Source organism: Anopheles cruzii, chromosome 2 (assembly GCF_943734635.1).
Source record: "Anopheles cruzii chromosome 2, idAnoCruzAS_RS32_06, whole genome shotgun sequence".
Classification (NCBI taxonomy): Eukaryota; Metazoa; Arthropoda; class Insecta; order Diptera; family Culicidae; genus Anopheles; species Anopheles cruzii.
The window spans coordinates 55,897,568-55,909,717 of NC_069144.1; the positions used below are offsets into that span (position 1 = coordinate 55,897,568).

Here is a 12,150-nt window from a genome sequence, read left to right on the forward strand (position 1 = left end):
TAGCGCACCACAGAGAGAGCGATTTAACGCACGGAATTGGGCCGGCGATGGATTTTTAGGTTCACTCGCTAGGAATCTGGCGCGGTCGGCAGCATTTTTATGGGACTAGAGAACGCCGAACGGGGGAGCGCGTGCAGTAGTGTTTAGTAAGAGGAAAACAAATGAACCTATGAAACAAACTTTTTGCATGTGAAAAATAAACTCAACCCAAACCCAGGCTCAAACCTCCAAACACTGGACGGGAAGGTGTCTGGAAAAGCTGGGAAACGTAACGTAATTGCCCGTTTATTATCGTTCCGAATCAGCGGTTTGGCGACTCAAACACCGGCCACCGGGTGAAGCCATAAGGGCGGGCCCATCAAAGAAATGACGAACCGGGCACGGTCATCGCCTTTAACTATCATTATACAGCAAAAGCGCCATTTGATGATTGAACTGTCGCCGACGGGGCAAAAAATTGCCAAATTGTGGCCTACCGAGTATGTTTGCTAGGTCATAGCGCCACCATCATTACTCGAATCGGCTTTGCAGAACGATCGTACACACCAATCTCATCAGCTGTCGATCAAAAAGGTGGTGGTGGTGCATAATGTATGTTGTTAATGGGGCCAAAACAGCTGATAGCTGGTCTGGGTCACTTTTACCGTGACGCGGCGCCGTTGATAACCGGTTATCGTTGAAAAAAGTTAAACGACCGGATCGTGAGAGCCACCACCGCGATGGCGCAGACTGAGTGGTCCGCGGACACTCGCTCGCGATCAGTCGTAGTGAGAGGACGGCCGGATCTCGTATCGTGGTTTGTTTGTGCTGCTGTTGGTGTGTACGGTGGTTCTAGTGTTTTGGTGGTTCGGCTGTCTTCTGTAAACGGGTTAAGGAGCTGACCTTGAAACGGTGCACTACTTGTTGGTTGCAGTTTTGCCAGTTCCGCAATAAAGCACGCAGATAAACGACAGGCACAGGGCGCAAAATGCTGTCAACCCTGGGAAGCTACATTTGGGGAAGCTCGGAAAGCGACAAGTAAGTAGCCGTTATCTTTTTTATTCACTAACCCTTTTCTTTCAGTTGTGTAAATTTCAAGCCAAATACCTAAACCATTACCTCAGTTAGTGATGGTTGCCAGGCAACCAGCGCGGGCCAAGGACCGGTTCACGTCTAGCCGTAAATCTGGTTGCTGGATCCGATGCTCTTGCTCGTCTCAGCAAGCTGCTGGGCAACCGTCCCTCGCAAAAAAGCAATTGTCATGACCGGTTCTTCGCCGTTATGCCCAATCATCTATGTGTCCGCTTCGCAATCCAAAAACTCTCTCGCACGCCATTGGCCCAACACGGACAAAACCACAGCAACCGCGTACCACGAACGGTTGGCCGTTTCGGGTACGCGTTGTTTCGGCATTTAATAGTGTCGGTCGGCGGAACGGACGAACGGCAAACGAAGAGATCAAGGTTATTTGCCCTCTGGGATCTTGCTATTAAAAGTGCTGCGCAATTTTGGCACTTTATTCGCAGTGCGTAGAGAAATTTTAAGATAAATCTTCGTAGGTTTAGATTGGAAACTTTTTCATTTATAGTTTTACTATATACATAGTTTGTAATCACAATCGTTTTCTTAAACAATATAGCACCTAAGCAATGCACAGATTGGCATCAGTCAAGGAGATCCGATCGCTCGAAAGGCAAAGATCATAGAGATGCAGAACCTGTCGCATCCGTTACTAGCTGCATGCCAAATGAGGCTCAAATGTAATTCTTTTTCGCACAAGGCATTATCGGCAAAAAAATCGCGGTCGTTGTCGGCGTCGTCATCAGCTCCACTACTTGCGGGGAGGCTAGTAATGGGCAAATAATTACAAGTGTTTGTATAATTATCATTTTGCAGCCCCTTGACGGAAGTTAGCTTTACGATCAATGGCAAACCGTACACGGGTGAGTGTTCCGGTGTGAGGCTCTCCAAACAGCACATCTTGACTTCTACCCTACGTCTTCCCCCTGGCAGTCGCCGCAAAAACCGTCCCCGTCGGTACGTCGCTCAACAGCTTCATCCGCAACCAGGCCCATTTGACCGGCACCAAGTTTATGTGCTTGGAAGGTGGCTGCGGTGCTTGTGTCGTGAATCTGAGTGGGCTTCACCCGGTGTCGAAGGAGAAGAAAACATGGGCGGTCAACTCGGTACGTCGACGCGGCACTGCTGGACCTGGAGAGAGCGCACCACCGCTAACCCTTTTCCATTTCCGTAGTGCCTTTTTCCGGTGTTTGCCTGCCACGGGTTGGACGTGAAAACGGTCGAAGGGATTGGCAACAAGAAGGACGGCTACCACCCGATCCAGCAGCGGTTGGCCCAATTCAATGGGACGCAGTGTGGCTACTGCTCGCCCGGTATGGTCATGAACATGTACAGCCTGATGGAAGCGAACCACGGAGCGGTCTCGATGGACGATGTGGAGAACGCGTTCGGTGGCAACATCTGCCGCTGCACCGGCTACCGCCCCATTCTGGACGCGTTCAAGTCGCTCACGGTTGATGCCGACGAGCGGCTGCTGGACGCGTGCAAGGACATCGAAGACCTACCGAAGCGCTGCCCGCGTACGGGTAACGCGTGCTCCGGCGGCAAATGTCCTTCGGCGGCGGCCGACCTGAAGCGCCCGGTTCGGTTGCTGTTCGAGGACGACCGCGAGTGGCACAAAGTGTCGCGAATGGACGATATTTTCGCCATCTTGGACACGATCGGCACTAAACCGTACATGCTGGTGGCGGGAAACACGGCCCACGGTAGGAAGGTGCGCTCCGGCGCCGCATGATTAGCTCGTTAACACGCGTCCCCTCCCACTCGTAGGTGTTTATCGTCGCAGCAAAGAGCTGCAGGCGTTCATCGACATTAACGCCGTCGAAGAGCTGCACGCGCACACGCTGGCCGCCAACGAACTGGCGGTCGGTGGGAACGTTTCACTTGGGGAGTTTATGCAAATTCTGGACACCACCGCCACCCATCAGCCGAACTTTTCGTACTGCAAACACCTGGAACGTCACATCGATCTGATCGCCAATGTGCCGGTTCGCAGCGCGGGAACTATTGCCGGTAATTTGAGTATCAAGAATCAGCACCACGAGTTTCCGTCCGATATGTATCTGCTGCTGGAGGCCATTGGAGCGCAGCTAACGATCGGTAAGAGAACGATAGGCGCACAAAAATTCGGGCCGTGTTTGGTAACCGTTTTTGTCTCGTTTTACAGCTGAAACCGGTGGCAAAGTTACTCAGACAACGCCGGCCGAGTTCGTTCGCATGGACATGCAGAAGAAGGTGCTAAAGACGGTCACACTACCGGCGCTTGATCCGTCGCGGTACTGCTTCCGATCGTTCAAAATCATGCCCCGATCGCAGAACGCTCACGCGTACGTCAATGGTGCGTTCCTTGCCAAGCTGTCCACCGATCAGCTGACCGTGGAGTCGATCAGGATTTGCTTCGGAGGCATCAATCCCGACGTAAGCATCGTCCACGGGCGATCGCTGATCGTGAGACTTACGTATTTTCCCCCCTCTCTCTCTTGACAGTTTACACATGCCACCCAAACCGAAACGCTGCTCGCGGGAAAGAAGCTGTTCGACGAGGACACAATCCAGGCCGCGATGACCCAGCTCGGCAGCGAGCTGAAACCGGACTGGGTTCTGCCGGATGCATCCGAGGAGTACCGCCGGAACCTGGCGATGGCACTGTTCTACAAATTTTTGCTCTGCATCGCCCCCGAGGGAACGGTACGGATGAACCCTTCCTATCGCTCGGGCGGTACAGTTCTCGAGAGACCGCTGTCCTCCGGTCACCAGACATTCGACACTTACGAGAAATACTGGCCACTGACGAAGAACATCCCGAAAGTCGAAGCCCTGGCCCAGACGACTGGTGAGGCGAAGTTTACCAACGATCTTCCGCCTCTGCCCGGTGAGCTGTACGCGGCGTTCGTGATCGCCACTCGGCCACACTCACGGATTGCCAAGATCGAAGCAGCCGACGCGCTGGTAAGTGAAGCCGCTGCCCATTCGTTAGCGGATACTGATTGGTCGACTTCACCCCCAGAAATCTCCCGGAGTTGTCGCCTTCTACTCGGCGAAGGACATTCCGGGCACGAACAACTTCATGCCGGCCAGCCTCGGCAACACGGAGGTGGAGGAGATCTTCTGCAGCGGCCAGGTCCTGTACCACGGCCAGCCAGTCGGGGTGATTGTGGCCGAAACGTTCGAGCAAGCGTATCTGGCGGCCCCACTGGTCAATGTGATCTACGAAAAGCCAGCTTCGAAACCGATCTACCCGACACTGAAGTCACTCGTCGAGGCGCGTCGATCGGAAGATCGTGTCTTCACGCCGGGTGCCAGCAAGCGTGGTTCGGCCTATCGGGTCAATGTGAGCGCTACCAAGAAGGTCGCGGGACGTTTCGAGATGGCCGGCCAATACCACTACACGATGGAGACGCAAACGTGTGTCTGTGTGCCGATCGAAGACGGAATGGATGTCTACAGCTCGACGCAATGGGTCGACCTGTGCCAGGTGGCCATGGCTGCGATGCTGAAGGTGCCGGAGAACAGTCTCAACTTTACCGTCCGCCGGTTGGGTGGTGGATACGGGGCAAAGATATCGCGGGCCACTCAGGTTGCGTGTGCCTGTGCCCTGGCAGCCCACTTGCAAAACCGACCGGTACGGTTCGTGCTGACGATCGAGTCGAACATGGGCTCAATCGGGAAGCGTTACGGTTGCATCAGCGATTACGAGGTGGAACTGGAAGCGGGTGGCCGCATTGTGAAGCTGACTAACACCTACATGCAGGACTACGGGTCATCGCTGAACGAGTCGGTCAGCGCGGCGACGACGGAGTTCTTCAACAACTGCTACGATACACGCACGTGGAAGGTCGTTGGAAAGGAGGTCAAAACGGACGCACCCAGCAACACGTGGTGCCGGGCCCCCGGCACCACCGAGGGTATCGCGATGATCGAGAACATAATGGAGCACATCGCGTGGGAAACGGGACTGGACCCGCTGGAGCTGCGGCTCACCAACATGCCGCCGGGGAGCAAAATGCACGAACTGTTGCCACAGTTCCGGACGGATGTAGAGTACGAGCAGCGTAAGGTGGCGATCGGCCAGTTCAACGACAGCAATCGGTGGCGTAAGCGTGGCATCGCCATCTCGCTCATGCGTTACCCATTGGGGTACTTTGGGGGGCTCCATGCCCTGGTGGCCATCCACGCCGGTGATGGAACCGTCTCGGTGACGCACGGCGGAATCGAGATGGGCCAGGGCATGAACACCAAGGCGGCCCAGGTGGCGGCCTTCGTGCTGGGGTTGCCGCTGGAGAAAATCTCCATCAAACCGACCACCAGTCTGACGTCGCCGAACGCCATCGTTACCGGTGGCAGCATGACGAGCGAAGCCGTCTGCTACGTGAGTATATGGGAGAGAGTTCGGTTTGCCCAGGGGCTACCCTAACTCTCGATTCTTTTAGGCGGTGAAGAAAGCGTGCGAAATACTGCTCGAACGAGTGAAGCCGGTCCGCGACGCACACCCGAATCTGCCGTGGGAGACCATCACTCAGCTGTGTTACGGTGGGAACGTGGATCTGTGCGCCTCGTACCAGTACAAAGCGACGGACCTGCAACCGTACATTATCTGGGGTCTGAGCTGTGCCGAGGTTGAGGTTGACGTGTTGACGGGCAACGTTCAGCTGCGGCGTGTTGACATCCTTGAGGACACGGGCGAAAGTATGAGCCCCGGTATCGACGTAGGGCAGATCGAGGGAGCATTCGTTATGGGCGTCGGCTACTGGCTGACCGAATCGCTCGTCTACAACATGGAAGATGGGGCACTTCTCACGAACCGCACCTGGACGTACAAGCCACCGGGCGCCAAGGACATTCCGGTCGATTTTCGCGTGCGCTTCCTACAGAAAAGCTCTAATTCGGCCGGAGTGCTGCGTTCGAAGGCCACCGGCGAACCGGCGCTCAACATGTCGATCGTGGTGTTGTTCGCCCTTCGGAATGCGCTCCGTGCGGCGCGAAAGGATGCGGGACTGGCGGACGATTGGATACCGATGGGGCCGGCATCCACGCCGGATCAGGTCTTTATGCTGGCGGGAAATGCCACCGAACAGTACAAGTTGACATGAATGGACATGCGAGCTCTAAAAAATCACTTCAATTTTACCTGGTGCTGGTATTATGTTTTTTCCATCCATTTGATTATAGCAAAACGATTCAATAAAGTAAACATATTCATAGTGCATTTTTTAAATAACTCAATCTCGTGGTTTATTTCTCATTTAGGCTTCCGATCAGAAGAAGACCAAGCGTCTCCATCGACAAAAAATGGTCTCCTTTTTCTCGACGCATACTGCGATTACTTCTCAACATCTTCTTTGGCAGTAATAAAACATAAGTAGTAACACAACCGGTTTTACCCTTTCTGTTCCGTTTTATGTAATGTGCAAACAAACACCAGCACACTGTATCTCTTTTTCGACAAAAAACTTGTTTGGATGTTTTGTTACGTTCGGAAAATCAAACAACGAGCGCCGGCCACCATGCGCGGGAAAGAGACACATGTTCGGTGAACTGCATACGTTTGCGACTTTCTTCAAGAGGGACATGCTAAGAACGGTTTGCTCATCTCGCGAAGACTGGTCGCCAAAACGTGGACCATTCTGTCTCGGAGGCTTGACCTGCACGGTTTGCCGTGGTCTAACTTAAGCGTTAAATCGTTCACAACTTTTAGGAAAAGAAATTGGTTTACGGTGGTTTTCGCAAGTGTTTCTTAGTACATTGGTACAGTACAGTGGGTTATCGAGATGTTATCATCGCTTGGATCGTACATTTGGGGTAGCTCAAGCTATGAGAGGTAATTATTTAATAACCGAATTGGTGACCAAAGAATTATAAAAAAAACAACCCGAAACAAACGATACGTTCATAGCGGTGCTCAAGATCGTTCTACAATACCCCAAAGGTTCAAACATTTACATTTTTCTTACATTTTGTGCATTTCACACATAATGTAAAATTAAAGTAAATATAAAATGTTGTATACATTACAGAATAGTTCAACGATTGCAAATTTGGCTTCCACTCGAAAGACACTTGAACCAACTTATTGGATTTACTAATTTACAATTCATTATTTTAAATTAAAGCAAGTTCTAACGCTTTATAAAAAAAAACATACAGTATGTGCGATTTAAAACATGTCTTCTCTGCTGTACATACATTCATCCAAAACGGGTTTTCAAGAAAAGGTTCTTATTCGTTTTTTTACGCATCCTCTTCGGTCTCTGCTTTGGTTTTATTACCCAAAGTATTGGTTGATGAGAAGTCCCCAAAACCGCTGCGATACATTTCGCACGAGACAGATCCGCAGACGTAGCGGCCAATGGCCCCTCAGCTGGTCTGTCGAGACGATTCAGTGTTGCCAAGGGCAGTTTCTTGCGCCAAACCATTCCACCAAAAGCAGGATGAGATTTATCCTTGCCATGTCGCGTTCTGCGGTTTATTTTTTCGTTCGAAACTCGTTTTGCCCTGGGGATGGGATGGCTTAGTGAGATAAACCAAAATGGGTTGTTTTTGTTTTGTTTTTCTGGTATTTTAACGTTTTTCAAAAAAACTATAATAAAAAACAGAAATAATTATTTTTCCATCAACTTTATAATTCATTGTTCTTGCTTTCCAAAGTCCACTTTCCGAAGTTACCTTCACCATTAACGACAAAACGTACACAGGTGAGTAGCGACCAATTTTAGGGGGTTTTGTGGAGATCACGAAAGATCACCACAACCGCTTACCGTCCAATCCGTCACTAGCCAAAGCAGAAAGCGTGCCGCTGGGCACCTCGCTGAACGCCTTCATCCGGAACCATGCTCACCTGACCGGGACGAAGTTCATGTGCCTGGAGGGAGGCTGCGGTGCGTGTATTGTGAGCGTGTCCGGTGTGCATCCCGTCACGAAGGACACCCGGACCTGGTCGGTGAACTCGGTTAGTACCGCGATCATTCGCGTCCTGCACACCGCCACAATTAACTCTGTTCGCTTCCGTCGCTCAGTGTCTGTTTCCAGTGTTCGCTTGCCATGGGCTGGACATCAAGACCGTGGAGGCGCTGGGAAATAAGCGGGACGGATATCACCCGGTGCAGGAGCGTTTGGCGCAGATGAACGGTAGCCAGTGCGGATTCTGCTCGCCCGGCATGGTAATGACCATGTACAGTCTGATGGAAGCGAAGAACGGTAACGTCTCGATGACGGAGGTCGAAAATGCGCTCGGTGGTAACATCTGCCGTTGCACCGGGTACCGTCCGATCCTCGATGCGTTCAAGTCGCTCACAACGGAGGCCCCCAGCGACATCATGGACATCGAGGAGCTGAAGGTGTGCCCGAAAACGGGCGCCGTATGCTCGGGACCATGCCCGATCGCGGCTAGCCTAATCGAACCCCAACGTCCGGTTCAGCTCGTGTTTGCGGAAAACCGCGAGTGGCATAAGGTGTTCGCGTTGGACGATGTGTTTGCGATCTTCGACAAAATCGGCACCCGGCCCTATATGCTGCTGGCTGGAAACACCGCCCACGGTAAGACCCCGGTAAGATTTGCCACGTCGACACTAGTATCCTTGATCGCCATTCAGGTGTTTACCGTCGGAACGAGTCACTGGAGGTGTTTATCGATGTAAATTCCGTGGAGGAGCTGCGCAGCTACTACGTCAGTGCAAACGAACTGCTGGTCGGCGGAAACGTGAATCTGGCCGAGTTTCTGGACCTCCTCAACAAGACAGCCAACAGTCGCCCGAGCTTCAACTATTGTCGCGAGTTGGCACAGCATCTCGATCTGGTCGCTAGCCCTGCGATCCGCAGTGTCGGAACGATCGCTGGGAACTTGATGATAAAAAATCAGCATCCCGAGTTCCCGTCCGACGTGTACCTGATGCTGGAAGCCGTCGGTGCCAAACTGAGCGTCGGTAAGGTGTTCTGCGGAGTTTCAACCCCCCAAAACCGCCTTTAACACGCGATCTTTCAACCAAACCATCCTCTAGCCGAATCGCGCATCAAAACCGTTCAGATGAGCGCCCAGCAGTTTCTCCAGACGAGTATGGCCAAAAAGGTGCTGAAAAGCATTTCGCTGCCACCGATCGGATCGACGGTGAACGCGTTTCGGTCGTACAAAATAATGCCTCGTGCCCAGAACGCGCCCGCCTACGTGAACGCTTGCATCCTGTTGCGGTTCAAGAGCGACAAGACGACGGTGAAATCGGCCTCCATCTGCTTCGGTGGCATCAGTCCCAAGGTGAGACAGACTCCACACCGGCTCGATTACATTCTTACCGAGCTTTTCCCACTTCGTAGTTTACACATGCGACCCGAACGGAACAGTTCCTCGCCGGCAAGCGGCTGTTCGATTCGGTGATCTTTCGGGAAGCACTTGGGCAGCTGGCTGGCGAGCTGGATCCGGACTGGGTTCTACCGGACGCTTCGGCCGAGTACCGGAAGAACTTGGCCATCGCACTCTTCTACAAGGCTGTGTTGAGTGTGGCGGCAAAGCATAACGTCACCCTCAACGCACGCTTCACGTCCGGTGCGACCATTATGAAGAGAGCCCTCTCATCCGGTCAGCAAACGTTCGAGACGATCGAGAAAAATTGGCCACTCACGAAGAACATCCCCAAGCTGGAGGGGCTAGTGCAATCGTCTGGGGAGGCCAAGTACATGAACGATATGGCACCGCTCCCCGGAGAACTGCACGCCGCGTTCGTCGTGGCAACCAAACCGCACAGCATGATCGGCAAGATCGACCCATCGGAAGCGCTGGTAAGTTTGCCCGGTAGACCGTGAAAGGTTTCCGTCACTTAGCCGTGTCCCGCTTCACCGACAGAAAGTTCCGGGCGTGGTTGCCTTCTACTCTGCGAAAGATATCCCCGGGAAGAACAACTTCATGTCGAGCGAGATGAACTTCTCCTTCCCGGACGTGGAAGAAGTGTTCTGCAGTGGCCGAGTGCTGTTCCACGGCCAACCGGTCGGTGTGATCGTGGCGGAAAATTCCCCCCTAGCGAACCGTGTCGCGAAGCTGGTTAAGATACTGTACGAGCGCGTCTCAGGTGATCCCGTCTATCCGACCATCAAGGCACTACTGCAGAGTCAACCGAAGGAACGCTTCGTGGACCAACCAACCAGGGTTGAAGTGACTGCGGCGAAGAAAATCCGTGGACGCCTGGAACTCCAGGGGCAGTATCACTTCACGATGGAACCACAGACCTGCATCTGTGTGCCGATCGAGGACGACGGGATGGATGTGTACAGCTCGACGCAGTGGGTCGACCTGTGCCAGGTGGCCATCGCTGCGATGCTGAAGGTGCCGGAGAACAGTCTCAACTTTGTGGTGCGTCGCTTGGGCGGTGGATACGGGGCGAAGCTGACGCGCGCCTCACAGATTGCGTGCGCCTGTGCCCTGGCCGCGTATCTTACGCGCCGTCCGGTCCGGTTCGTGATGACCATCGAGGCAAACATGGGCTCGATCGGAAAGCGGTACGGTTGCATCAGCAACTACGAGGTGGACGTGGACGAGAAGGGCAAGATTCTGCAGCTGACCAACAACTTCCTGCAGGACTACGGGTGTAATCTGAACGAAAATGTTGTTGACGATGCCACGATCGTTTTTGGGTTGTCGTACAACTCGGCCGCGTGGAAGGTGTTCGGTAGGCCGCTGGTGACCGATGCGCCCGCCAACACCTGGACGCGCGCTCCCGCCAGCACCGAGGGTATCGCGATGGTCGAAACCATTATGGAGCACATCGCCTGGGAGACGGGGGCCGATCCGATGGTGGTGCGTGCGCTCAACATGAAGGGCGACAACAAGCTGCGCCAGCTGATGCCCCTGTTCCGGCAGGATATTTCGTTCGACGGGCGACGGAAGTCGATCGACGAGTTTAACGCAGCCAACCGCTGGCGGAAGCGAGGCATTGCGATGACCACGATGCAGTTTCCGATGGTCCCCTTCGGAGCCCTGCACGTCGTGGTGTCCATCTACGCCAAGGATGGGTCGGTCGCCATCACGCACGGGGGAATCGAGATCGGACAGGGCATCAACACCAAGGCGGCACAGGTGGCGGCGTACACTCTCGGCGTGCCACTGGAAAAGATTGCGATGAAGCCGATGAGTAGCCTGACGTCTCCGAACGGGGCAATGAGCGGTGGCAGTGGGACCAGCGAGGTGGTTTGTTACGTGAGTACGGGTTTCGAGTCGAAGACGAATGGAGTGTCCTTCCGACAGTCGAGTGTCCCTTCCCTTCATGCTTTACAGGCCGTTAAACGGGCGTGTGAGATGCTCAACGCCCGCATCAAACCAATCCAGGCGGAGTTCAAGACGGCCTCGTGGGATCAGATCACCCAAATCTGTTATTCCAGGGACGTCGACTTGAGCGCCATGTTTCAATACAAACAGTCGGACCTCAAGGCGTACACAATCCTGGGTGTGGCCAGCGCAGAAGTCGAAGTAGACATTCTGACCGGAAACGTTCAGCTGCGCCGTGTCGACATCCTTGAGGATACGGGTGAAAGTATCAGCCCCGGGGTGGACGTGGGCCAGATCGAGGGTGCCTTCATTATGGGCATTGGCTACTGGCTATCCGAGGCGCTGGTGTACGATATGTCCAACGGTGCCCTGCTGACGAACCGCACCTGGAACTACAAACCGCCCGGTGCGAAGGACATTCCCGTCGATTTCCGTATCCGATTGCTACAGACCGGCGACAATCAGTTCGGAGTTCTTCGGTCAAAGGCAACCGGAGAGCCGGCGTTGACGATGAGCGTTGTGGCCCTGTTTGCTCTACGAAATGCTTTGCGGTCGGCGCAAAAAGATGCCGGACGCCCGGACGACTGGATCCCGCTGGGGTCTGCTTCGACACCCGATCAAGTCTTTTTCAAGGCCGGCACGGCGATCGATCAATTTAAACTCATCTAAGCCACGCTCGAAGTACATAAACCTTTATTTTTCAACAGGTGAATGGGATCTGGGTTAATTATATACACGGTACATAATAAATAAAATACACGTGAAACTCTTACCTTATCGCTGCTCCAGTCTTGACCACTTCATCCACCGATATCTCGGAGATAGAGACCTTTCAAGATAAAGAT

General features: G+C 53.5%; 2 protein-coding genes across 2 annotated transcripts; both read left to right on the plus strand.

The window, feature by feature from the left end:
- Positions 1 to 881: 881 nt before the first annotated feature.
- Positions 882 to 6,259, plus strand: LOC128267936 (uncharacterized). The gene is made up of 9 exons (XM_053004899.1): positions 882 to 1,017; positions 1,876 to 1,922; positions 1,993 to 2,165; positions 2,234 to 2,765; positions 2,830 to 3,159; positions 3,227 to 3,477; positions 3,547 to 4,008; positions 4,067 to 5,428; positions 5,490 to 6,259. The coding sequence occupies exons 1-9, from the start codon at positions 968 to 970 to the stop codon at positions 6,147 to 6,149; spliced, it is 3,867 nt and encodes a 1,288-aa protein (XP_052860859.1). The 5' UTR covers positions 882 to 967; the 3' UTR covers positions 6,150 to 6,259.
- Positions 6,260 to 6,827: 568 nt separating this feature from the next.
- Positions 6,828 to 11,974, plus strand: LOC128267033 (uncharacterized). The gene is made up of 9 exons (XM_053003824.1): positions 6,828 to 6,877; positions 7,705 to 7,751; positions 7,833 to 8,005; positions 8,073 to 8,592; positions 8,649 to 8,978; positions 9,054 to 9,304; positions 9,364 to 9,825; positions 9,890 to 11,236; positions 11,315 to 11,974. Exons 1-9 carry the CDS (start codon positions 6,828 to 6,830, stop codon positions 11,972 to 11,974), a joined length of 3,840 nt encoding a protein of 1,279 aa, XP_052859784.1.
- Positions 11,975 to 12,150: the final 176 nt, after the last annotated feature.

What these genes read in the sequence shown, in the direction of transcription:
- LOC128267033 (XM_053003824.1), top strand. Translation starts at nt 6,828, where the DNA reads ATGTTATCATCGCTTGGATCGTACATTTGGGGTAGCTCAAGCTATGAG. An exon ending in TAACGACAAAACGTACACAG is followed by an intron (nt 7,752 to 7,832) that starts GTGAGTAGCGAC and finishes ATCCGTCACTAG; the next exon opens with CCAAAGCAGAAAGCGTGCCG. An exon ending in GGCTGGAAACACCGCCCACG is followed by an intron (nt 8,593 to 8,648) that starts GTAAGACCCCGG and finishes ATCGCCATTCAG; the next exon opens with GTGTTTACCGTCGGAACGAG.
- LOC128267936 (XM_053004899.1), top strand. Translation starts at nt 968, where the DNA reads ATGCTGTCAACCCTGGGAAGCTACATTTGGGGAAGCTCGGAAAGCGAC. An exon ending in AAACATGGGCGGTCAACTCG is followed by an intron (nt 2,166 to 2,233) that starts GTACGTCGACGC and finishes CCATTTCCGTAG; the next exon opens with TGCCTTTTTCCGGTGTTTGC. An exon ending in TCGAAGCAGCCGACGCGCTG is followed by an intron (nt 4,009 to 4,066) that starts GTAAGTGAAGCC and finishes CTTCACCCCCAG; the next exon opens with AAATCTCCCGGAGTTGTCGC.